The sequence below is a fragment of the Akebia trifoliata genome, chromosome 3 (genome assembly GCF_017979445.1).
Source record: "Akebia trifoliata isolate Shusen 1 chromosome 3, ASM1797944v1, whole genome shotgun sequence".
NCBI classification, from domain to species: domain Eukaryota; kingdom Viridiplantae; phylum Streptophyta; class Magnoliopsida; order Ranunculales; family Lardizabalaceae; genus Akebia; species Akebia trifoliata.
In genome coordinates, this window is record NC_141377.1 from 53,335,508 (window position 1) to 53,363,502 (window position 27,995).

Consider the following 27,995-nt stretch of genomic DNA (forward strand, 5'->3'; position numbering starts at 1 on the left):
CAAGATTATAAATATTAAATCTAATAACTTTTGAAAGATGATGAATTAAAAGATTTAAATACTTGAATCTCTATTAGGATTATTTTTCCATATCTTGTTTGATGTAATATATTCAAGTTATCATTAAATTAAATTAACCTATGAACATTAAGGATTTACATATTTTGATACTCATCAATTTCTCTAAATTTCTTATTATAATAATATCAGATCATTCTTCATTATCAAGAATACAGAACTAAATTAAATTAAATCAAGATCAATATTTTATGCATATAAGAATATTACTTAAGAGATAAATTTAACATTAATATTACTTATAACATTAGATATTTATATGTTTTAATACTCACAAATTCCTTCAATTTTCTTAATTTAATCAAATCATATCATTCTTAATTATCAAGACTACAAAACTAAATTAAATAAAATAAAAATTATTATTGTATTTACTAAAGAATATTACTTAGAACATATATGTATTACCATATTAGTTTAATTTTTTAGATTTTTTATACATTTGCTTGTCAACTAGATGTTTCTCCTCTTTATGAATCGCTAGGGTTTTCTTGTCATTTACCATGTTAAGACATGTTATACACTGGACCTTCAGTGACTTATGCAATTTGTCATTTTAACATAGTAATTCATTTTAGACTGTAAAATTAGCTTATCATTTATAACATTCGAAGAACGAATGATGTTTCTCCTCTTTGTAGATCACTAAGGTTTTATTGTCCTTAACATGGTAAGGCATATGTTGTATTGAACCTTTCATTACTCGTGGTTATTGATATTGTAAGACATAAATGCATTTAGCCGTGAAAAGTTTTTATTGCATTAGTAACATTTATACGTCATAGTAAAAAACCTACAAAAAATAAATAAAAATTAAATTCATTTTAATTTTAATTTTAAAAGGGTAAACTTTTTTATCAATATTTAAAACAACTAAAATACGACAGTAAGTCAGCTCTTATTTAGATATATATGATCAGGTGATCTAAAATTATAAATATCAAATCTAAGGACATTTGATAGATGATGAATTAAAAGACTTAAATTTTTATTATGATTATTTTTGCATATCTTATTTGATGTAATATATTTAAGTTATCATTAAATTAAATTAACCCATGAACATGAGAGATTTACATGTTTTTATACTCATCAATCCTTCTAATTTTTTTATTCTAATAATGTCAAATCATTATTATGATCAAGAATACCGAACAAAATTAAATTAAATCAAAATTAATATTTTATTCATGTACAAATATTACTTAAGAAATAAATTTAACGTTAATATTACTTATAACATTAGAGATTTACATGTTTTGATATTTACAAATTTATTTAATTTTTTAATTCTAATCAAATCACACCATTCTTAATTATTAAAAATATAAAATAAAATAAAAATTATTATTTCATTTATTAAATAATATTACTTAGAAAATGAATTTAATGTCAATATTACTTATAATATATATGTATTATCATATTAGTTTAATTTTTTAGATTTTTCTATTCCTCTGCTTATCAGTCGGATGTTTCTCCTATTTGGAGATCGTTAGAACCTTATTTGTTTTTTACCATGTTAAGACATATTTTGCACCGGACCTTCAATGACTTATACAGTTTCTAATTGTGAATCAATAATGTATTTTAGACTATAAAATTAACTTACAATAATAATATTCGAAGAGCGGATAATATTTATTCTATTTGTGAGTCGCTAAGGCCTTCTTATCTTTAAACATGTTAAGGCATATGTTACATCGAACCCTCCATGACTTATGATTATCGATTTTGTGAAACAAAAAGGCATTTAACTTTAAAAAATTTTGATTGCATTAGTAACATTCATACGCCATGGTAAAAACCTATAAAAATTAGATTTATTTTAAGCTCTTGTTTATATATATATATGATTAGGTGATCTTAGACTATAAATATCAAATCTAAAGACTTTTAAGATATGATGGATTAGAAGACTTAAAGACTTGAAGCTCTATTAGGACTATTTTTTTATTTCTTAATTGATTTAATATATTCAAGTTAAATTAAATTAACCTATTAACATGAGGGATTTACATGTTTTGATACTCATTAATTCATCTAATTTTCTTATTCTAATAATGTCATATCACTTTGTAAGATTAAGAATATCAAACTAAATTAAATTAAATCGAGATTAATATTTTCTTTATATAAGAATATTACTTAGCAGATAAATTTAACGTTAATATTACTTATAACATTAGAGATTTATATATTTTGATACTTACAAATTTCTTTAATTTTTTATTTTAATCAAATCAGATTATTTTTAATTATCAAAAATACAACACTAAATTAAATGAAATAAAAATTATTATTTTATTTATTAAATAATATTACTTAGAAAATGAATTTAATATTAATATTATTTAAAACATATATGTATTACCATATTAGTTTAATTTTTTAGATTTTATATGTCTCTGTCTGTCAATCAAATGTTTTTCCTTTTTGCGGATCGTCAGAATTTTCTTGTCTTTGACCATGTTAAGACATGTTCTACACCGGACCTATAGTAACTTATACAATTTGTCATTGTGAGCCAGTAATACATTTTCGATTGTAAAATTAATTTGTTATTTATAATTTATAACATTCGAAAAGCGGATGATGTTTTTACTCTTTGTGGATCGTGATGCCTTCTTATCCTTAAACATATTAAGGCATATGTTGTATCGAATCTTTAATGATTTGTGGTTCTTGATATTATAAGATAAAAATGCATTTAACTGTAAAAAGTTTTCATTGCATTGGTAACATTACTACACCATAGTAAAAATTTGTAAAAAATAAATAAAAATTAGATTCATTTTAATTTTAATTTTAAAAAGGTAAAATTTTTTATCAATATTTAAAACAACTAAAATACGACAGTAAGTCAGCTTTTGTTTAGATATATATGATCAGGTGATCCACGATTATAAATATCAAATCGAAGGACTTTTAAGAGATTATGGATTAAAAGATTTAAAGATTTCAATCTTATTATAACTATTTTTTCATATCTAGTTTGATGTAATATATTTAAGTTATCATTAAATTAGATTAACCCTTAAACATGAGGGATTTACATGATTTGATACTTATCAATCCCTCTAATTTTCTAATTCTAATAATATCAGATCATTCTTCATTTTTAAGAATACAAAACTAAATTAAATTAAATCAAGATTAATATTTTATTCATATAAGAATATTACTTATGAGATAAATTTAACGTTAATATTTTTTATAATATTGAGATTTACATATTTTAATATTAACAAAAAAAATTAATTTTTTAATTATAATTAAATCAGATTATTGTTAATTATCAAGAATATAAAATTAAATTAAATTAAATAAAAATTATTATTTTATTTATTAAAGAATATTACTTAAAAATTGAATTTAATGTCAATATTACTTATAACATATATGTATTACTATATTAGTTTAATTTTTTAGATTTTTTATGTCTTTATCTGTTAGTCGGATATTTCTCCTCTTTGTGAATTGTTAGGACTTTCTTGTCATTGATTATGTTAAGACATGTTCTACACCGATCTTTCAATGACTTATGCAATTTGTCATTGTTAGACAGTAATACATTTTTTATTGTAAAATTAGCTTGCCAATAATAACATTCGAATAGCGAATGATATTTCTCCTCTTTGTGGATCACTAAGGCCTACTTGTCCTTAAACATATTAAGGCATATATTGCATCGAACAATACATGACTTGTGGTTATCGATATCGTGAGATAGAAATGCGTTTAACTGTAAAAAAAATTTCATTGTATCAGTAACATTTATACGTCATGGTAAAAACTTACAAAAAGTAAATATAAATTAGATTCATTTTAATTTTTATTTTAAAAGGATAATTTTTTTTACTAATATTTAAAATAACTAAAACACGATAGTAAATCAGCTCTTGTTTAGATATATATGATTATGTGATTTAGTACTATAAATATCAAATCCAATGATTTTTTAGAAATGATGGATTAGAAGATTTAAAGATTTCAATATTTATTAAGACTATTTTTTCATATCTTCTTTGATGTAATATATTCAAGTTATTATTAAATAAAATTAACCCATGAATATGAGGGATTTACATGTTTTAATACTCATAAACCCCTCAAATTTTCTGATTCTAATAATTTCAGATCATTCTTTATGATCTAGAATATCAAACTAAATTAAATTAAATCAAGATTAATATTTTATTTATATATGAATATTATTTAGGAGATAAATTTAACGTCAATTTTACTTATAATATTAGAGATTTATATGTTTTGATATTTACAAATTCTTTTAATTTTATGATTTTAATCAAATCAGAATATTCTTAATTATCAAAAATACAAAACTAAATTAAATGAAATAAAAATTATTATTTTATTTATTAAAGAATAACTTAAGAAATGAATTTAGTGTAAATATTATTTAAAATATATATGTATTATCATATTAGTTTAACTTTTTAGATTTTTTATGACTCAGTTTGTTAGTCAGATATTTCTCCTATTTGTGAATCGTCAGTCTTATTATCTTTGACAATGTTAAGACATGTTTTGCACTGACTTTTTAATGACTTATACAGATTGTCATTGTAAGTTAATAATGCATTTTGGACTGTAAAATTAACTTTGTATTCATAACATTCGAAGAATGAATGACGTTTCTCCTCTTTGTGGATCGTTAGGACTTTCTTGTCCTTATAAATATTAAGACATATGTTGCATCGAACCTTCTATGACTTGTGATTATCGGTATTAGAAGATAAAAATAAATTTAAATGTGAAAAATTTTCATTGCATTGGTAATAATTATACGTCATAATAAAATCCTACAAAAAATAAATAAAAATTATATTCATTTTAATTTTAAAAAAATAAATATTTTTATCAATATTTAAAATAATTAAAATACGACAATAAGTCAGCTATTATTTAGATATATATGATGAGGTGATTTAAGACTATAAATATCAAATCCATGGACTTTTGAAAGATGATGAATTAGAAAATTTAAAGACTTGAATCTCTATTATGATTTTTTTTTCATATCTTAGTTTATGTAATATATTCAAGTTATCATTAAATTAAAGTAACTTATTAACATGAAGGATTTACATATTTTGATACTCATCAATGTCTTTAATTTTTTTACTTTAATAATGTCATATCATTTTTCATGATTAATAATACTGAACTAAATTAAATTAAATCAAGATTATAAGAATATTACTTAGGAGATAAATTTAACGTCAATATTACTTAAAACATTAGAGATTTATATATTTTGATACTAATCAAATCTCTCTAATTTTCTTATTCTAACAATATTAGATTTTTTTTAATGATAAAAAATACAAAATTAAATTAAATGAAATCAAAATTATTATTTTACTTATTGAATAATATTATTTAAGAGATGAATTTAACGTCAATATTACTTAAAACATGAGAGATTTACATGTTTTATTACTAATTAAATCCGTCAAATTTTATGATTCTAACTATATTAGATCATTATTGATTATCAAGAATAAATAACTAAATTAAATTAAATCAATATTCTTATTTTATTTATGAAAGAATATTACTTAAAAGATGAATTTAACGTCAATATTACTTAGAACATAAGAGATTTACATGTTTTGATATTTTTGAAATCTCTCAAATTTTCTGATTTTAACCATATCAAATCATTATTGATGATTAAGAATACATAACTAAATTAAATGATAACGTGATTATTATTTTATTCATGGGAGAATATTACTTAAAAGATGAATTTAAGTCAATATTACTTAAAACATAGAAAATTTACATGTTTTGATACTTATAAAATTCTCAATTTTTTGTATTCTAATCATATCAAATCATTATTAATTATCAAAAATACATAACTAAATTAAATTAAATCAATATTATTATTTTATTATTGGAAGAATATTACTTAAAAGATGAATTTAACGTTAATATTATTTATAACATTATAGATTTACATGTTTTAATACTAATCAAATCCCTCTAATTTTTTTATTCTAACTATATCAGATCATTCTTGATTATTAAGAATAAAAAATTAAATTAAATGAAATCAAGATTATTATTTTATTCATAAAATAATATTACTTAAGAGATGAATTTAATGTTAATATTACTTAAAAAATAGGAGATTTACATGTTTTAATATAATTAAATCTCTCAAATTATCTTATTCTAACAATATCAGATAATTATTGATTGTTAAGAATATAAAATAAATTAAATGGAATCAAAATTATTATTTTATTAATGAAAGATTATTATTTATGAGATAAATTTAACGTCAATATTACTTAGAACAAGGGAGATTTATATATTTGCATACCTATCAAATCCCTCTAATTTTCTGATTCTAAGTATATCAGATCATTGTTGATTATCAAGAATACATAATTAAATTAAATTAAATTAAATCAAAATTATTATTTTATTAATGGAAGAATATTATTTAGGAGATGAATTTAATGTCAATAATCAAGAATTTAATTACCTAGAATGGAATTTACCTACAATAGTCTTTAATTGATCGTGTAGAATGGAATGTACGTATAGTAATGGTACTAGCTTTTTAGACTTTTATGATATTGAATAAAGAATATAACCTTAACAAGATCATCATCAACAACAACACGAATTTAATTAGATGATACCATATTAATCAATGATTAATGTTAATTTAGTAGCAAGAATCAGTAATCCTCATACAATAATACTTGAGAAATGGAATTAATATTTGATTATTCATTAAAGAATAAGAAAATAATTTACTTACAACACTAATTTTGATTGATCTTGGAGAATGATTACTTAACAACAAGAATCTTGAAAAATTTAAGAGGACTCACTCTTCTTCTATACTATTTATTTATTTGAAAAGAGATGATAGCCGTTGAGACGGATTTTGTGATAAAACGGTCCCCCAGGGATCACAAATAGTGTGAAATCATATATAATCAGTATTGATTGTAAGTCAGTAATATATCTCTACCAACAATTCGTTGGGAAGATTCGACCAATCATCCATTGACCGATACTTAAATCTCTATTTGCTTAGAATTGGAGATTGAAAACCTTAACCTTAGATTTAAGATTTCTCTTCTTCTATATAAAATCTAAATTTTAGATTTCTCTTCTTTTATATAAAATTGGTTTTTAAGGATTAAAAGTGTATGAAGTGAGAATAGAGAATAATAATGTGGATTAAATTGAGAAAAATAATGGGGATTTGGGAGTCCCCATTACATTAGGACTCTGACTCATAGTCAATGTTTTATAATTGAAACCATAGAATAGAATATTATCAGGTTCAAAATAGGTGGGCTCTACTTAAACCAACCCTATACCCCTATCGAGCCTGAGTCAATTAAACCCCAGTCCAATCCTAGTGGACTCAAACTTGATCCGGGCCTTGTTTGGGCCTAATAAAATATCTACAATTCAATTTTGTAAAGAAAAATAAAATGTATTTTAAATTTTTTTTTTTAGGATTTGAAGTTTACCAAATTTGCATTCTTATTAACCTCTACTTTATAAATGAGATTTAAATTCTAATTCTACAACTATTTTAGTTTTATTAAAAATATATTTATCTAATTAAATAATTTGTGAATATTTCTAAAATGTATAATATTGGTTCGGTTGGGCACTAATAAGTCCTAGCCAACCAGGATTTGACTGGCTGAAAACAGTTGAGCCCGACCCAAACCTTACGTCCTCCAATAAATAAAAATTTGGATTCAATTGGCATACTCAACACAAATAAAATTGGATTCCAAAACTGCACTTACCTTTAACATTTAAATTTAATATGGTTCGACACCAACTTTTGAGTTCCAAAAGTACCCAATCTTAATATTTTAACTTAATATAATTAATGGTATTTTGGTAATAAATAAAAAATTGCAATCCCGCAATCCTATAATCATGTTGGTAAGTTTTCAAAATTACAAAAATATCTTTTAAAAAAAAATATATAGTCTAGACCAAATTAGTTTTCTTAAATTATGAGTGGCGTAAGGGGTTCGAATAGGGTTCAAATTAAGGTTTTGAATGTTTAGATTAGAGTTTACAGATCCGATTAAACTTCATATTGGTTTTCAATTAATCTCAATTGAATCCCAAAAAAACTTGAACCGATCTCTCGTTTGAATCAACACCAATAACCATATTTAGGAGAATAAAAAAAAAAAACATTCATTTTCTCTTTTACATTGTGTTTGGATTGTATTTCTCTCCATTTCTCTTGTTTGGATTGTTAAGTGGGAAAGAAGAGAAAAGAATTAGAAAGAAGAGAAGAGAAGAAAATGTGAGTTTTCTTTCTCTTTAAAAATGGAGAGAAGAGGAGAGAAATGGAGAGAAATCCTTTTAGAATATTTTATAATTCCAACTCTACCCTCAGATTTCTTTTAAGATATATTAAAATTTCAAAGTTGTCCTAATTTTTCTCTTGTCAACCCAAACATGGTGGAGAGAAATTAAATTTCTCTTTTCTTAATGAGCTTCTCTTCTCTCCACTTCTCTCAATCCAAACTGATCAAAAAGGTTGAAGACTATTGAAAAAAAAGTTGAAGATAATGGAAAATCCGCAACAGATATTTGAAGATGTCCCTTGGTTATTCCTAGTGAAACTGATACTGAAAATATGTGTTTTGCTCCCATCTAATCTTGGGTTTGATTTTGTGCATCAAATATCATTTGAGGTTAGCAAAAATCCCTATAATGAGCATCATATTATCTCTGAATATGGTGACACTTTTACACTTCACTTCCTTAGAAATTAATTTTCTTTAACATTCAAATCTCAAGAACCAACCCCAAGGGGTTGGCCAAGTGGCAAACCGAGCTTTGATAAGCTCCTTAAGAAGAGTAGGTCAAGTGTTTGAAACCCTAGGAAGCTATGAATTTCTTGGGACCACTCTCTTGAGTCTGATTGCTTGACTCAACTTGTTGCATGTAGGACTATCCGAGGGGGTGGTGCATGTGACAGTGGGATTAGTTCCACCTGAAGGGTGGGGATACCCACGACATGAAATAAATAAAAAATATAAAAAAATTTCAAGAACAAGATATGGATTTTAAGACGGCTGAAGATGATGGGTTTAATAGGCATCCCAAAAATATCATTGAACCCCTATCAAGCTCCCAAGAGCAATTTATCTTGGTAAGAGTGAGTGTATCACATAAGCTCCTCTACATCCCTTCAACAAACAGTGAATGGGTGAGAGGAGAAGGTAAAATTGAAGACCCATTACCTTACCCCCATCACCATTATTCAAGATCACATCCGGCAAACTTCCATCATTTAAAACTTATTACATTGAAATTGCCAACCAACTTTCCGTGCTGGAACTGAAACAGTTGAAACGAATTAATTTTTACTTGAGAGCATTAATTATTGAAAAATCTTCAAACTTTTCAGAAGAAAGAAATATCATAAAAGCAATTAAACCTTTAATTAAATAATTATCCATGAATCACAACTAAACTAAGCAAAACTACTAAATAAAAATTGCTTAATACAGTGAGGGAGTGACCCATATGGGGGGTGTAGCATCCATATGGTTTGATACTTCCGTTTTCCAAGTTGAAAATAATCGTGTCATTAAATTAGATGCAATTCGCTTTAAATCAAGAAAAGTCTTTTGCAGATAGAGAAAATGAAGAGTGGTGACAGAGGAACAACATGGAGGCGCCTGAGCTTTTCACCTTGACCACACCCACTTCTGACTATTATAATATAATTCGGGTTAAAATATTGTTCTCCATAGAAATTCACCAAATACTTCTTTTTATATTTCGAAATGGACACTTGACTGAAATGTTACAACAAAATCTCAACTTTGTTTTGTTACAAATCATTAAAATAAATTGAAAAATACATCTAAATGTTCAAAACTAACGTAATATATATAGGGAAATGTTCAGCACCCAACCATTTGCCCAACATGTTTTGTTCCTACATGAGTTAGAAGTTTTGGAATGGGCTGATTTTTGGTGAGGATGATCTCTATGGTGAGGAGATCATCCTCATAAAAAATCAGCCCATTCCAAAACTTCTAACCCCATCACAAATGATTTACAAAAAATGGATGGTACACAATTTTTCAACTTGTAAATAAGGGGTTAGAAGTTTTGGAATGAGCTGATTTTTGATGAGGATGATCTCCTCACCATAAAGATCATCCTCACCAAAAATCAGCCTATTCCAAAACTTCTAACCCATGTAGGACAAACACATGTTAGGCAAATTGTTGGGTAAATGGTTGGGTGCTCAACGGGACCCATATATATATATATATATTATATATATATATATATATATATATATATCTATATATATATATATATATGTAGGACAAAAAACGTTTGTTAAAGTGTGTGGTAAAACTTAGGGTGCTGAACATTTCCCTATATGGGTCCCGTTCGCCACCCTTAGTTTTACCACACACTTTAACAAACGCGTTTTGTCTTACATGGGTTAGAAGTTTCGGAATGAGCTGATTTTTGGTGAGGATGATCTCTATGGTGAGGAGATCATCCTCACCAAAAATCAGCTCATTCCAAAACTTCTAACCCCATCAAAATTGATTTACAAAAAATGGACGGTCCATGATTTTTCAACGTGTAAACATGGGGCTAAACATTTCGGAATGGGCTGATTTTTGGGGAGGATGATCTTCTAATCATAGAGATCATCCTCACCAAAAATCAGCTCATTCCAAAACTTCTAACCCATGTAGGACAAAAAACGTTTGTTAAAGTGTGTGGTAAAACTTAGGGTGCTGAACATTTCCCTATATATATATATATATAGGGTCCCGTTCAGCACTCTAAGCTTTACCACACACTTTAACAAAAATGTTTTGTCCTACATGGGTTAGAAGTTTTGGAATGGGCTGATTTTTGGTGAGGATGATCTCTATGGTGAGGAGATCATCCTCACCAAAAATCAGCTCATTCCAAAACTTCTAACCCCATCAAAAATGGTTTACAAAAAATGGACGGTCCACGATTTTTCAACTTGTAAACATGGGGCTAAACATTTTGGAATGGGCTGATTTTTGGGGAGGATGATCTTCTTATCATAGAGATCATCCTCACCAAAAATCAGCCCATTCCAAAACTTCTAACCCATGTAGGACAAAAAACGTTTGTTAAAGTGTGTGGTAAAACTTAGGGTGCTGAACATTTCCCATATATATATTCAGAACATGACTTCAATCAGCCTCCCGCTCAGACCAGATGGTGGGTTTTGACCGTCTAATCAGCATAAGGCTTTTTAATTTTTCACATAAACTATTTATTCTAATTTAAAAATATCTATCTATCTACGTTTATTACTTGTAAAGAAGATTTATTATAATTTTTGAAAACAATAATTACTATTACCTAGGGTTGTCAACGGATAGCTATCCGATCGGATAGTGCTATATCCGAATTCGAATTCGAAAAAAAATATTGATATCCGAATTCGAATTCGAATCCGATCGGATATCATTAACCAAGATTCGAATTCGAATTCGAAAAACATATCGGATATCCGATTCGATAAAACCCTAACAAAATTGGATTCAATCGGCAAAAATCAAATCGATTTTCCTAATTTCTTCGGAAATTATAATCTTCAATGTATTTCAGTCTATAAAATCAAATAAGCTTTGATTTTTGCACAAAAAAAAAATGATTTTAAAATCAAATAAACTTTGATTTTTGAAAAAAAATTATGAAAAATTCGAATAAAAAATACGGTTTTACATAGAGAGAGAGAGAGAGAGAGAGAGATGAAGTATCTACTTGATGATCGCCGACCGGAGAATATGTGGATATGGAGCTCGCACAATCGACAAAAAGAGGGTTTTAGTTTTACTCTGTGTGTGTGTGTGTGTGTGTGTGAGAGAGAGAGGAGAGGAGGAAATACCAACCTTCATGTTCGCCGGCCGAAGAAGAAGGTGGCTATGGGGAGCTGCATAGTCGAAACCCACGCTGGTTTGCGTTTTGGTTGAGAAGATAATCATTCAAGTTAAGTTTCGTTGTAAAACTTGAATACACGAGGATATATATATATATATATATATATATAAATAAGTTTTGTTATATAACATGAATACGTAATATATGTATTTATAATCGGAGCGGATATTATCGAATTCAATTTTGTAATATCCGAATTCGTATCCGAAACTCATTCGAATGTTAAAATAACATCCGAATCCGAATCCGATATCCGAAAATTTCGAATAATATCCGATTTTTCGAATTCGAATTCGGATTTCGGCTATCCATTGACACCCCTACTATTACCACACCAACTGCGTGCAACTCTTGAGTAGTTACATAGGAATTGGTGTGGCGTTAGTAAAAATAGGTGCGCCAATAGTAGCGCTAAAAATGTTTGTGAATCCTTTTGTAGATAATATGTTGTGGTCTTGAAAGGAAAAAAGGGGTGATTTAGAATTGTCCCCCTATGTTTTCATCAATATTAGAGATACCCCTTGTGGTTTCAAACTGATGGCATGACACCCTTACACCTAATAAAACCTATAGCAACAATTTTCTCAATAGATGCCGCTGGACTAACTGATCTCCACTGCTTAGACTAGTCCAACTTGATCGGATGATCTCAACCATCAAATTGTTTTACTGTTCAAAACATTCTAGAAATAAGAATCCAAGGGAAGCCACCATGTTTACAAAGTACCATAAATATCCAAAATCCAAAATCAAAAATCAAAAATCAAAAATCAAAAGGTTATGTACAAAGATAATAAACATCACTATTTCCATATTTAATGCTTCTAAAGCTTATGTCCCATACCATAATATCTCACATATAACACCGTAACGGAAAAAAAAAAAAAAAACACCAACAAAAAGGGAGGAACGATTACATACGTACGCGTCTATGGTTCTTCAAAGTATCCAAGCCTATATGTTAATAAATATATCTTCAAAAACCAGAAACCAGTGTCCACGTCTTCAAAAGCGGTTTAAAAACTTCCGAAACCGCTTCAAGAAACCACCTTCCTTTTCGTTCTTCTCTTCTCTTTCCTTCTTATGTTCCACGTGTCGCGGCCTCTTGAATCCCATCTCGGTCAACCAACCTTCGTTGACCTTATGGGGCTTGAACGGAAACTGACGTTTGCCGCCGTGAAAGTCAGCAATCCTCATCGGAAACTTACGCATGTCGTTGCCGAACATCGGATTGATCTCAGTTTTGTCACTCATGATCATATCGTTACCATACACGATCTCACGTGTGGTGGTGGACTGTGGATCTGTAATAGGTTTGCCGTGATGACGGCAATGGTGAGGGAAACGGAACCAGAACGGGCGTTTACCATGCATATGGTGGAAGTGACGGTTGATTGGACGGAAACTGACATCGTAAGTCAACGTTAACGGTCGGGAGATCCCGATAGCTTCGATGCCGATGGTATTAGTGTTAAATTCAGGTAGATCTCCAGTCGCGATGGTTTCAGAATCCTTCACCACTTCAACCTGGGTGACGTCAGATCCCGATTTCTCGCTGGGGAGATGGATCGTCTGGAGAGCATCCTTGGTGTCAGATTTCGGTAGGGTAGTTGTCGGTATAGGTTCCTTGTCGAGATTTGACGGTATACTAAACGGAAAACGAGCATGCGAGAGGATGAAGAGGGAGAAGATAACGGTTAGATAAACGGCAAGTCTCGCCATGACTCACGGAGAAAGGATGGTTGCGGATTCTAAAAGAGGTTAGTTGTACTTATAGATGAGATAGTGATTTCGGGCAGGACGGGCAGGCAGTTTGTGGTTTTGTACTGTTTTAGCGTAGAGAAGGAGAAGCGGGCAACGTGGGCTACCATCGAGTTGTTTGGAGAAATATTACTGCCCGGCTCAGCTTGGCTTGGTTGGCTCAAGTCCTAAGAAAGGTACTCTGTAAATAGCCGTGCTGAAGTCGATCGGCTTGTCACTTAACGTATACGGCAAATTGTTGACTTTTGGTTCGTAGAATCTCCATTAATTTTTGATGAATCTGTCTAGCCTCCATCGACGATGGACGCATAGAGTCCAACGTAAAGCTGAATTGAAAGGAAAAGAACTGATTCCTAGGAACTGACTTTCTGAGACTCTAGGTATTTTTTCCCATCTCAGGGTCATGTTGTTGGACTTCATTCATCAAACGTCGAAGTAAACTAGACTTTTTTTTTTTGGAAAATATTAACAAAACTAGGTTTTGATGCTGTAAGCCAAACGACCAGCTGAGCCCCTAGATAAAACTTTGATTTTTCTTTTTAAGAAAAAAAAAACTCAACTAACGTGACATGTACACAGATCCATAGATTTTTTTTCCTCCAGACACACAAGGGAAAAAACCTATGATCCCGTGCACATTCCAAGTGAGTTAGTATATCTGAGTCCCTTTTTATTTTGAATAAGTTTAGAATCATTAAATTTTTTTTACATCATTGTAAAAAACCTCATAAGAGATTTAATTTTTTTGAGAGTTGAGAATAATATATTTTTGAAAATAGAATGAAGGGTTTATGATAAGAGGTTAAAAAGATGCTTGAATAGGCTAAAATGGCAATTTATTTTGAAGATTAAAAAAAAAAAGATTTGACCAGAGCCTAGAGGTACAAGACAAGGCCATTTTATTAGTTTCTCATAAAAAATACGAGAGTTTAAGTGATAAGTCATCAATTTGAAAATTTTATTGAATAAATGTATTTAAGAACAATATCTATAAAGGATTCTATTGAGAATATGTACTATTTAAATCCCACTTAATAAAATATAAACATACTAAGAATCTTTTAAGAAAAATGCCTGAAATACCCTTTTAACTATTTTACAAGAAGGTTTGATCTAAAAATATACCCAGTCAAATAAAAAACTTGACTAATTTATTTAATCATTAACATTTCTGTAAAAAATAAATAATAAATATTTTTATTTTTATTTATTAAAAATTATTCATAAATTCAGTATAATTTTATTTGAGTCATTTAAATCAACTTACTAATTTTTGAGTTGAATCAATTCAAAATATTCAAGTTACATTCTAAAATTATGTTTCAATTATTAAAAATTATTTATATATTTTAACAAATCTAACATACATAGATCAAATCAATTTGATGGTGGTAATGACCATACTCATCTCCATCACCATCTTTGTTGTAGTTATAGTCATCTATGTGAATTAAAAAATTATTAATTATGAAAAGAGAAGACAAAGAATTTTTTTTTATTTATATATATTTTTTAATTGTTCTATAAGAGATGACAATAATCAAGGGAGTTATCATTAATTTTATAACATAAGAGTACCTAAAATATTATTAAATAAACACATTTTTTTTAAACCTTAAAAATCATTGAAAGAGTTGTTATGATATTTTTTGTTTGAAAAATCTTTTTTAGACTAATATTTAATAAAAAGAAAATTAAAAAATCAATATTTTTTTGAAAGGGACTTTTTAATACATTTTTTCAAAAAATTAAATCTTTTCTGTCCCACATACAAATCCAAGGACTCCAAACTAACTAATCGAATAAGTGTACGAAGGACATTTTGGTCATTGTAATCTTGAAAATAAGTATAAAAAAACCTTTAAAAAAAAAAAAGGTGGTTCAGTTTTTAAATTAGTAGGAACTTCCCTGACGCACAATGAAAAGGACAACCTGTAAGTTTTTCCACGTTGACTTCATGTTTTCGAACTCGTAATTCAGTCCTGACTCGTTCGAAAAGAACCCTAGACTCAGATAATTGGTACTATGTGACAGCCACTCAATTCTTTCTGATGGACGAAAAAGTATTCTTAAAAGAAGTCATGAAAAGCTAACCAAGTCTCCATATATTTTCCACAGCAAGATTCCAAATCTTAAAGGTAAGTCTTCAACGATGAAGATGACAGCAACGGCGGCGATGATTTCTAGCCATGATTCGGGCCCACGTGTAGATCCCAAAATGTTAAAAAAAAAAAAAAAAAGCCCCTCAAATCTCTATTATATGGGTGGACCAAACATTTATGTGTCAGTGGGCTTGGGCTTAGAAGTGTCTGACACTTTTTTATTTTATAAGAACTCTTCAAACATGATTATTTCATTAAAAGTAAGAAAGAAATAAAACCAGATGATTTGACCAACATGACTCAATTTTCGCCCGAGTCTCTGTTATGCACAAATTGAGACCAAGATAACTCACCTGAGAAGTTGTCTGGAGCGAGTTTTAAAACTATCTTGAATCCTGTGCATCACCAACAAACAAGAGCAACTTCTGGACATTATGAGAAGATACATATTCATCTCCCTAAATTTCTGTGAAAAACTACCCTAAACCATTAGAGAAAATCAATAATAATGGAACATAATTAAAACAAAAAAAGAAGCCACTACAGAATGGGATTATTTTTAGGCTGATTATGGGCCATAAGGTGGAATGGTTGTTATGGGTGATGGGCCACTTTGGCCTGGCTGCTGCATCATTCCGGGACTCATCTCAAGGGGCATTGGCCCAGGTAGCATGTATGTGTTATTAGGCATTTGGGGAGGCGGCATGTGCTGAGGAGGGACTCCTGCAGGAGTTCCAACCCATCCTGCAATCGGATGAGGCCCTATGAACTCGTGGGCCGCCATGGCATACTGAGATCCGTTGTATAGGGGAGCAGTGGAACCCATCATAGGAAGTGGTTGTTGCCCAAGAATTGATGGTTGGGAATTCAAGACGGCAACATTAGGGATTGTGTAGTCTCGGCTCCGATCATTGTTCACCTGAAACAAGTACCGTTTATAAGCTCACAAAATGGCAGGGATTCACAAACATCTTAAGTAGATGTTGGTAAGTTCCAATCGCATCTAAGATGTTCAGACATAGTGTCATCATCATCATCAAAGCCCAATCCCAAAGTTTTGGGGTCGGCTAAATGAATCCTGTTCCTCTAACCCACTCTATCCAAAGCCACGTTTTATGTTATTGAATATGTGTTTGAAACCTACTTTCACAATCTCAATCCACATCCTTTTCGGTTTTTTTCCTCTTAATTCGTTTAGAACCTTAGACTTGAATATCTCAAGTAGGGCCATAATCAGTCTTTCTCAAACAAACACCCAAACCATCTCAAATTAATTTTCTATCGGCTTATCACAATATCGTCTAAATTTTCTTGAATGCGTTCATACCTAGTTTTATCTTTTTCTGCTCATTCATCTCAAACCGGATAGTTTTATGATCTAATTTCTTCAAATGGGATCTACCAGCTGAAACTCATCAAATGTGGGTCCCACTCATTTACAAAATTGCAAGTGCAACTGAACTCCATTGTGGATTGATGTGTTGCTATTATATTGGTGCATATTTAGTCACATGCATCTGGCAGGCAGCCACACTTAACAATTGAACAAGCTCTTAGGCTAAGTGTTACCTTCACACTCAGATCAGTATGGCGAGAATATGAAAGATGAAGCTTGCAAAACCCCCCATCATAGATCGGATGACCTTCTAGGGCTTCCTTAGCGATAATGGCCATCTGAACATCTGAAACGTTGAAAGGCAAGAAATGCACATACTTCAAACTTCGAAGTATACAATAAGTTTACTGCACAACCAAAAAAAACACTCACTTAAAGATATAACATCACTTGCGGAAACAAAAGAAGAAAAAGACAGGACCATATAGGTCTTCTCTTCCAAAAATGAACCTGATCGGGTGGTTAAGAACATCCAACCATCGCGCACACTTTAAAACTTAACAAAAATGGCTAATGGTTCAGAAGAAATAGTCTTGAGGTGTGAATGGTCATGCAATGAGTTGATTGTTGACCTAGAAGATTTCCTACCTGGACTTCAATTATACTCACACCAAACCAGAATGAAAAAAAAGGGCCCATGTAAGACTAGGCTGGACTTCCATTAAAGTGAGCTCGTCATGGATCAGATATTAAAGCTCGTCACAGGCACATCAGGTATGGCTTTCCATGACTTTTCTTTTTTTTTGTTTGTGTGTGTGTGTGTGTGATAAGTAGCTTTCCATGATTCTTCGACGTCAAGCATGAGTCTTCCTGCCGTTCAACCCATTGCATACCCCATCAGACCTACTTGTAAGAAGAAGAGTATGCTGGTCGTGTCAGTTTCCAGAAAGAAAGCAAGAGATGATGGTCACTAGTTTCCAGTCACCGGAAAGAAAGTAAGGGATGGTGGTTCATATTTATTATAAAATTTCAAAACCCCTTGTATTTGAATCCTATCTGGTTTAAAGTCTGAGAAAGCCATATTTTGTTGCTATCACTCAATCCTAAAGCCTTATCAAATGTAAGTGAGTTATCAGGATATCCAGTCTTCAAGAGCTAAAAACCAAAAATCTGCATATTTCTACTTTCTTTGCAAGTGTACTGATTGAAGACTTGGGAAAATTGTGCTTCATTCAGCTTCATTTAACCGTGTTTGGTTTTCATTCAATGTGCCTGTCTTTGTTATCCTTATATCTTATACCACACTATTCCAACACTCTTTGAATTCTAGTTGTAAGTGTGAGACCAGCTATCATAGAGTCAAAAAAGTCAAACTTTATTGCTATCATAAACCAGAAAATTTTGAAAATAACTACTGGGAAAAAAAAAACCCGAATTGGGGCATTCCTAGTATCCCAGAGAAATCATCATGACCGTACAACATGTATGTTTTAGTAAAGAAGCAGTTAGGCACATAAACTTGGGTGTTAAAAATTCCGTAGTGTTGGCAAAGTTGCTTGATTTGTGTCCCAGAAAAACACCAGGTTTCTGATTAGTTGCCATGCTACAATACAACACAAAGATAGTCATCAATGTGTTCAATCAATAGTTATATTATTAGTTATGGAAAGACTAAGACCAACTGCAAGGACTGAACATTGATGTACAATATAACACAAAAAAGAACTAAGTAAAAGAAAAAGCTACCTGGGTACTGAATCAAAGCATGAAATCCGGCATTCTTCTCAAACATGGCAATTTTTTGAACTGGTCCAAATGCAGAAAATACCTACCCACAAAATAATAATAATAATAATAATAATAATAAGGTAATTGCGGGAACAAAGCAGACTTACTCAACAAGGGAACAATGATCAACAGAAAATACCATGTGTAAAACATCCACAGTCACTGGATACTGCATATTCTCTATGGATGCGAGAAGAACATTACTCTCTGGTTCTTGTTTTTTCCCATCACGACCCACAGCAAACTGCATGAATGACAAGTACATGAGATTTTATGAGAAAAAAACAAAATGACATCGGGGATAACTCTACAATAGTCCCATTAAAATGGTGTTTCATCAGGTCCAAGGATTTCCATTTAATGATGAAGTACCAGAAATCGCCTATAACTAGAAATTTACCTGACCACTGCCATCTATAGCTGATGGAGCAACAGGAAGGTGCGGATTAGTGTAGTCCCTGGATCACAGCAGGGAAAATAAGCAACACTAGCACTCATAATAAAGAACTCAAATAAGCTGTTCAAGAAAACCAAAAAAGGATCTAACAGAGCTATGATGCACAAACCCTTCTAAAAGGATGAAGTACCAGTATCTGATTCCAACACTCCATGGAATCAAGTGCCACCCTCCTTCTCTTTTTCTTTACATTATTACAAGATTTTATTTTATTTTTGGTGATTGGTAAAGTGTATCTTACACTATAATTTTGAAAAATACAACATTATACACGTGCATTCTCTTGTATGTAACTATATGATATAGTATTTCACCCAAAAAATTGATATTTATAGTAAGATAAACCCATCACACAATTCATTAGTACTTTTAATATATAAAATTGGTCAGTTTGTTTCAAATTTTATTTAAACTATAATGTGGAGTCAACAAATTTGGTGTTCAACATACTAGTGTCATGCTCTGACGCTCATTCATGGAACATAGTAACAAAGCTTGTCTGAATCAAACTTTTGGGAAGACAATTCGCCCAATTTCGATAAGGAGATAAGTTTCAAGGTAGGAAAGGGGGGATAAAGTTGGCTTTTGGGAAGACAGTTGATATGGGAAAGCCCCTTTATCAGATCAGTTCTCTTTGTTTAATGGTGCTTCCTCAAAAAAGAACTGGAGTGCTAAAGATTGTCTGAATCACAGTGGTGTTGATCTTGGTTGGGATTTGGGAGTTAGAAAAAATTTCAACGATTAGGGGATTGACGAGTTCACAACTTTCCTACAACTTCTCAATTCTTTTGATCTCGAAGTGGACGTGGAAGAAAGGAGAGGGGCAGAAACAAGGACACAATCTTTACTGTGAAGTCTTTCTACACTGCTCTTATGCCACAGTTCGACCAGAGATTCCCGGCTTCTTCCGTTTGGCTTAATTTGGTTCCTTCCAAAGTCACCTTAGTTACTTGGTTGGTTTCTCTTGACAAGATCCTCACCTGGGACATTTTATTAAAAAGGCGATTCCAGGGTCCCTCTTTCTGTCATCTTTGCAAGCTGAGTGTAGAGTCAGGTAACCACATTCTCATTCATTGTCTCTTTGTTGCAGAAATTTGAGTTCATTTTTCTCTTTTTCAGATTTATTGGATTTTTAATAGCTCTATTATCTCCCTTTGTGAAGGTTGAAATCACAACATATTTCTCAGAAGGGAAGAGATTTGTTTGGGCTGTGTAGTCAAGGCAAGCGCCTCAAGGCAGGACGGACCGAAGATGCCTTAATACATGTGAGGCGAGGCAGTTTAAGTGAGGCGCACCAATACGCACGCCTTGACTACGCCTCAAAGTCAAGGTGCACCAGGCGTGCGTTTCGTGCACCTTGCGCCTCACTAAAAATGAATTAATTTATTTAATTAAGACACTAATTTCTGGTTGTGTCAATTTTTTATCATTAAAAATATAGAATTTTACATTTGGTGATTTTTACTCAGCCCAAGCCTGTTAGGATTTAGTTGACTTAAGCCTAACAAGGGTAACCTTTTTAGGGTCTAGTTAGTGCTCAACCAAACCTGAACAGAACCCAAACCCATTGATAACCATAGTTGTTGTTCTGTTGTAGCAGCAACAACACGTGTTGTTGGCCTACTTTTACTTTTTTTTTTTCCCTTCTTTTTATTCTCCTTATTCCTCTGTATTTTTTCTTTTATTATTTGACCGTTCTACTTCTTGAAGTGTTGAATACTTCAACCTGTGTGTAAAAACTCACATTTGTATATGTTTTTTTTTTTTTTTGACAATTGTAATATATTAATAAAAAGGAGGGAAACAACATACAAGGAGGCCGAGATGGCCTCTAAAAGAAACCAAACAAGGAAAAGAAAAATCAAAGATCACGAAAAAGTGTTCCATCTAAAAACGAAATCTTCAAAAGTAATCCCCGCAAAATCTATGTTTTGTTTTGACCAATGGTACAATAGGCCCAAGATCTCCAAAAAACCACCGTGAGAACTTCTTCTCTTACTATTGAACACCCTGTTATTTCTTTCGGTCCAAACCCCCCAAGCAATAGCCGATGGAAACATCACCCAAAGGAATCTTTTTCTGGATGAAAAGACATTACTATCCCACTCTTCTAACAGTGAGGAGAACTTACGAGGAAAGACCCAATTGATTCGAAACAGATCAAGGTAAAATGATCAAATATTATAAGAGTAAGAGCAATGAATTAATATATGATCAACAGATTCCCCATACCCTAGACAAAGTGGACAACAGTTTGGAGTGATCCAACCCCGAGCAATCAAGTTATCCAAAGTAAGAATCCTCCCGAGGGATACCAACCAAACAAAAAAGCAGATTTTAGAAGGAATTGATTTGGACCAAATGAGGGACCTTAAAGATGCTCGCTCATCCAAAGGGATGAGTGACCCATGAAAGGATCTGACAGAGAATCTCAAATCCTTAGCCCTCGTCCATTCCCACCTGTCCTGTTCGCTCTCGTTGAGTTGAAACGAATGCAAGAAATCAAGGAAAGATGTTACCTCAGTTAGCTCCCAATCATTGAAGTTCCTCCTAAAACTCAGGTCCCAGGTAGAGCTAGAATCATTGCGCATCACACACTGCTGGATCAAGCGGTTCTTTTTCAAAGAACAAGCGTATAAGGACGAAAATTGAGCTGCCAAAGGCGATGTGTCGCACCAACTATCTTCCTAGAATCTGATTTTGTCTCCCATGCCCACTTTGAATCTAATCCCTCTCTCAAAATCCTCACTCACTTATAAGTGTAAAATATCTAGTATCCATTTTTCACTATTTAATTTTTTAATTTTATTGTGTCTAACTATACTCAGGCTTGCACCTCGCCTTGCGCCTTAAGTGCCCTTTCGCCCTTAATCTCCCATTTGCCCTTTGTTGGGGTATTTGGAAGGAGATGAACAAGAGGATCTTTCAAAGAAAAGATTGGTCAACAAGAGACGTGATTATGGACATTCTTAGCCCCTCTTTTGGTGGTGAAAACTAAACGAAGACTTTAGAGGGGTGTTCTTTGAGGATTGTGTGTTTAGATGAGCTGAGCTTTGCTCTTTGTAATTGCGAGCTGTCGTGTGGTTTGGTTCTTTGCTTGTGTTTGTTTTTCTCTCTTAGCTTTTCTTACTTTGCTCCTTTGTATCCCGGAGGACCTCTCTCTCTTCTTTCTAGTAAAATTCCTACTTAACAAAAAAAAAATAGTAACAAAGCTTAAAAGGAAGAACTCAAGGAAATTGGTGAAGTTTTGCACAAAAGAGAAAGTGCCAGCTAGCTTAGTTGGTAAAGTCTATGGGTGATGATACCATGGACCTGGATTCAATTCCCACCTGGATTCAATTCCCGCCATCACCAAATTACCAATCTCACCAAAAACAGGCTTACCGGTCAAAAAAAAAAAAAAAATTTACATAAATTTAACAGGATAACATGTATAAATGACTAAACAGCTATCAATAACTATTCACGGGAAAGAAATAAATATGCAATAACAAATGTTACTGTCTGGCGAGTACCGAAATCTCAGGACCATAATGTTGTCATCATCAACATGATCATCATCAAAACCTTATCCCAAAAATTTGGGGACCATGAAGTCATAACACCATAAATTAAATATGAGAATAAGCTTACCTACTCCTGTGGCTCTGAAATTTCACACTTAAATCCGTGTGTGCTGAATATGTTATTCTGAGGGTACATGCATGATCTGGAAGCAAATACCTGTAATGACAAGCAAAAAGAGGAAAATGCATCGATAGGCTATACCATATGCACACCTAAGAGAATGAACTAACAGGGATAAAACACAGCCTACAAACTGCAGATGTATGCTTTGGCCCAGATGATGAGAACACAACCAACCATGCATAGTTGCGTCATTTTCTATGTCAAAAGCTAACCAGTCTGGCTGATTGTAATCATAGATTTAAGAATTCTATAGGATAGACAAGTTATCCTGAAAAAAATATATATGCACAGATGGTTAAGATCATCTAATTGGATCAATTTTAGGCCTCAGACATCTTCCACCAATAACCCATCATATGGTCTAATTCTGCTGTATAAGAATCATCTCTTGGACCATGAAGCCTAAAGAACATGGTTACGGTCAAACACAGTCAATAAGTACGTATACACACATATATCACAACAATTCAGTCTCACCTAGGAATGCTTCTCCCATCGAGGGCATTTTTTGCTGCAGAGGCTGTGTCAGAATCAGAAAACTGAACCAACGCCTGAAAAGAATGACATCATACAAGGAGTTCACATATGAAGGGAAAAAAGAAATCAGAAATGGGGAGAGAAGTAGAATTAACTTAATATCTATAAACCTGGAACCCAGCCGTCTTCTCAAAAGTAGCAATCTTACATACAAACCCAAAAGCAGAAAATACCTGCATCACCAGAATCACAAATTCTCTCAAAAATTTCCATGAATACAGTTTTGAGTAAAGAACATGTTTTGAATTTGGTGTGGCGATTTTCATCAGACCCTTTCGCACTAATGGTAATTGCAAAATAACTGAGCAATGAATATCCAGAACATTCCATTTGTTTTGCAAATGGTGCAACCTAAAAATAATATTCTATATGCAATTTTTTTTGCTAATCATTCAATAGGAAATAAATCCCTCCAAAAAAAATATTCCAAACACATCAATGTAGAATAATGATTAGCACCTTTTTTTTAATAGAAATAAGAATTTACTCAGAACAGCGAAAAGAAAATCACAATGAAAATCCCCAAGGTAGAGAAAACCAACCAAAACTAAAGTAAAAGAGGGGGGGGGGGGGGGGGGGGGAGAGAGAGAAAACAGAAGCCAAGGTGCTTAAACTAACAATCACGTCCCATCTAAATAGAAGATCTTTGAAAAATATGGGCAGAAATATTTGTAAATAACCAGTAACATTCTTAAATGAAGTAATAAATATAGTCTTTTGGAAATCTTGAGTATGCAAAGAAGATGCTAATATTTTCTATACAATGGGCCTATGACCAATAATTTTCAGACTGTGACCTACAGGTTTATCCATAGTCAACATGCTCCATAGTGAGGTTGATTGTGAAATTTCCGTGTAATTTGGTTGCTCACTGCATGTGATCTTGAAAAAGAGGGGAAAGAGAATAATCAGGCCACTAGTCTTCCGTCTAAAGATGAAACATCCTTTAATTTTACTTCGAGAATGAATGTGGTCTCTATATTGAAGCAAAGATTGCCTATCCTGTCTAGGATTAATTTCTTCCACACATCTATCGACGTTAAGGAGGAAATTTTGGATACTTATCTTGGAAGACTCAAGATAATTCCTCATTCTCTACTACAACCAATGGAAACATGAAAAGGCACTTAGAAATACCCCATTCCCTCCTCCCCAATTCCTAGTTCCTACACCACTCTAAACTATTTCAATATGCTAGATTTCCAATACACAGAAAACTTTCAATAGAATAACTCACTCATCAATCCTAATATTAAGATGTTTGTGCATATATGCACCTATAGAGTTATGGAATTTATGATATAACCACGTAAACATAAGCAAATCTATCTCTGTCACAAAATTGAGAAACAAACAGACAAAAGATACAAAAAGTGCATTGAGACTCCTGCACAATCACAAGATCCCAACTTGCACAAGAGAACAAAATTTATTGATTATGATATATATAAGTTCCATTGGCAATGAAAAACAACTATAAATGTATGTCTTCAATTTCATATGACTTAACAACGGGAAATATGGGTGAAGATGGAGAGAGACAAAAAAGAAAGCATTCCTAATTCTTTAGATGGTAAGGAGAGGAAGAGGAAGAGGAGGAGTAAGGATGAAGAGGAAGTGGTGAGCAAAGGAGAGAGGAGACAAACACACATGAGCTTTCTCCTGATGCAATAGGCTGCCATCAAAGATGTTTCCATGACATGGACCTGCTGCCATGCAGATTCGTGTCAAACAAAAGCTTTATGAAATGAGACAGGCATTAAACTCACATTGCATATCATCCCATAAAGGAAATTGAACTATTAGTGATAGTTTTACCTCTCTCTCTCTCTCTCTATTGTCAAATGCAAACAAGAAGTTTACGTACCAAGTGTAAAACATCAATGCTGACATCATGTGGCTCAACACCCTCGATCGTCACCAGCAATACATTTCCAGTGGCTTCCCCAGTAGGTTTGTTATTTACTATTTCCTGCCTGTTGGAATATTGTAGGTAGACAGTTTTCCCTCGCAATTGAGCCGGCTCTGATGACGAAGCAAAATAAGAGATCATGGCGATAGCTTGATTTAAATCGGCCTACAAGAAAGCACAATGGAGTGAACGTACATAAATTAAGAGAGCTTCTATTGCCACAGAAACTTTACTAACAGCACCCCAAGATGTGTGTTAAGTCTTTGGTGATTTACAAATGAAGTGTGGCAATAGAATCTCCCTAAATTAAACAAGGGGAAAACAGAACCAAACAGTATAAACGAGATTCACACCCACAAATTCAATAAAGGCTTGATTGCGATTTGCTCCAACATTGCACTTTGTATTGACAACTTTCCCAAACGGCCTTCCTAGATCGATCAGTTCCTGCTCCGTGCATTCCCATGGACAATTTCTCAAATGGAGTACCTTGGAAGGTGGTTGTGTGTAACGGAACTGTGGCTGACTGGATACAGATGCCATTTCATACACCAACCCACTCCTGTCAACAGGACAAACTGATGTATGAGATCCCTACCAATACAACTCTCTGCGCAATAAAACAAAAATTATATACAGGCCCTCCACGCTAAATCCACATAGTTCTAAATTAAATAAAACAAGAGGAGAGATCCTAAACAACTTCAACTTTTTGAAATGACAAAAAACCTTTTCTCACCTTTATAGTAAAACACAACGGTGAGTTTCACTCTCTTTATCCCCCACATAAAGAGGGGTTGAGATTTGATTCTATTACAAATCTCGATGATAATTTTTTAACTTTATTATTATTCCTGTTCTCTTCCTTTCCAAGAATACCCTTCCAACTTTACTGTTTTTCCTCTACTACTTCACTTTCCAAGAATAATCCATTAACTTCATTGTTTTTTATCTATTACCCCTTTTCCAATAAAATACCCTACAACTTTATTGCCTTCTCTCTTCTACCCCCTTAACTCAAAGAGGATGTTCATGCTGTAGGCACGAGCAAACTCTAGTAGATTATATGGTCAAATTCAAACAATAGTTAAAAGGTGAAGTACACAAACAAACTTTTCTTTGCGATGAATCAAAAATTATAATTAGAGTGTGGAGACAAAAGTTCTCACTCTAAATTTTTTTTTTTAAAAAGGTCAAAGGCAGCATATACAATTTTTGGACACCTAATTATGCAATTAGGCTATTATTCATGGTATTCATAAGTATACGATTTCATATCTGATGGCATATGCAATATACAATCTAACTACATTCTCTACGTCTTGTATTCCTTAATTTGTCTGTACGAAGCTCAAGAAGCAAGATTGAGGGATTTTTGCAACCTTCTAAAAGCAAGATTTCATGTTTTTTCCTTTTTGACTTTAAGCATTCTTACAAGCTTGTTAAACCTGCAAGAATCGTTAATTATAATGAAACTGAAAAATAAATAAAAATAAAAATATATACATTTATTCTAAAAATCTTTTTTTTTCATTTTTTTTTTTTTGGTATTTTTATTATAAAAAACACAAAAAAAAAAAAAAAAAAAATTGGTGATATGCCTACGGCAAATACTACTGTGCGATCGCACCATATGCTGTTTGGAAACATTGCAGAAAGTACAATTTAAATCAAAATAAAACAACCCTAAATTGCAGAAACACAAAAGCTAGCCGAACAACAAGACTCTTGACCCTTGCATCATCTGAACTACAAAATGTTGTCATTGAAACCACACAAATCATACACTTCAAGCCGAGAAATGTAAAAAAAGCGTTTCATCCTAAACAATTGAATCAGACTAGAAGGATTGCTTTGCCACCAACATTTCAACTTCAAAAACTAAGCAAACCAAGAAAAAACAACACCAATTCAAACAAAAATATCATCCAGTTCGATCCGAAATCAATCCCAAACGACAATTAAAACAAAAACTCATCTGAACGATCATAACTTGAAGACAATCACGAATTCAAACAAACAAACAAAAAATAGATTTAGTTTTGTATTGAATCGGAGATCAGAACTGCAAAACAAAATCAAGGAGGATAACGAACAGTCGTAGAAACTAGGGCAAAATCAAACATAGCTTGAGAATTATTTAAGGTCATAGCTACCTGAAAATCAGAATCGATTAGTTGTTCGAATCCTTGATTAGGGTTCAAAAAGAATGACCCAAGAGGGAAAACAGAAAACGTTTTTTGTTCTCGTTTTTTTGCATTTATATGATGAGATTTTGGCGCCCCGATATGGCGCACGTACGCACCCCGCGCCAAATAGCTAATGGTATGG

General features: G+C 32.0%; 1 protein-coding gene across 3 annotated transcripts; it reads right to left on the reverse strand.

Moving 5' to 3' along the window:
* Positions 1-12,859: 12,859 nt before the first annotated feature.
* On the reverse strand, positions 12,860-27,977 carry LOC147407950 (polypyrimidine tract-binding protein homolog 1-like). 3 transcript variants are annotated; one of them, XM_086436749.1, is made up of 11 exons: positions 27,821-27,977; positions 26,022-26,226; positions 25,620-25,829; positions 23,863-23,925; positions 23,693-23,766; positions 23,159-23,248; positions 19,469-19,526; positions 19,208-19,312; positions 19,027-19,108; positions 17,514-17,626; positions 12,860-16,863 (listed from the first exon to the last, which is right to left on the reverse strand). In XM_086436749.1, the coding sequence occupies exons 2-11, from the start codon at positions 26,205-26,207 to the stop codon at positions 16,513-16,515; spliced, it is 1,332 nt and encodes a 443-aa protein (XP_086292875.1). In that variant the 5' UTR covers positions 26,208-26,226; positions 27,821-27,977; the 3' UTR covers positions 12,860-16,512. The 3 variants fall into 3 exon arrangements, with proteins under 3 accessions (XP_086292875.1, XP_086292876.1, XP_086292877.1); XM_086436750.1 differs by lacking the exon at positions 27,821-27,977 and adding an exon at positions 27,047-27,068; XM_086436751.1 differs by lacking the exon at positions 27,821-27,977 and having other exon boundaries at positions 26,018-26,204.
* Between the last annotated feature and the right edge of the window lie 18 nt (positions 27,978-27,995).

Bases quoted from the DNA above. Each gene is read 5' to 3' on its own strand.
- LOC147407950 (XM_086436749.1), bottom strand. From the start codon at position 26,207: ATGGCATCTGTATCCAGTCAGCCACAGTTCCGTTACACACAACCACCT. The intron at 23,926-25,619 runs GTACGTAAACTT...CTGGTGATGCAG, and splicing joins GCATTGATGTTTTACACTTG to GTATTTTCTGCTTTTGGGTT. The intron at 23,767-23,862 runs GTTTATAGATAT...CATTCTTTTCAG, and splicing joins AGAAGACGGCTGGGTTCCAG to GCGTTGGTTCAGTTTTCTGA.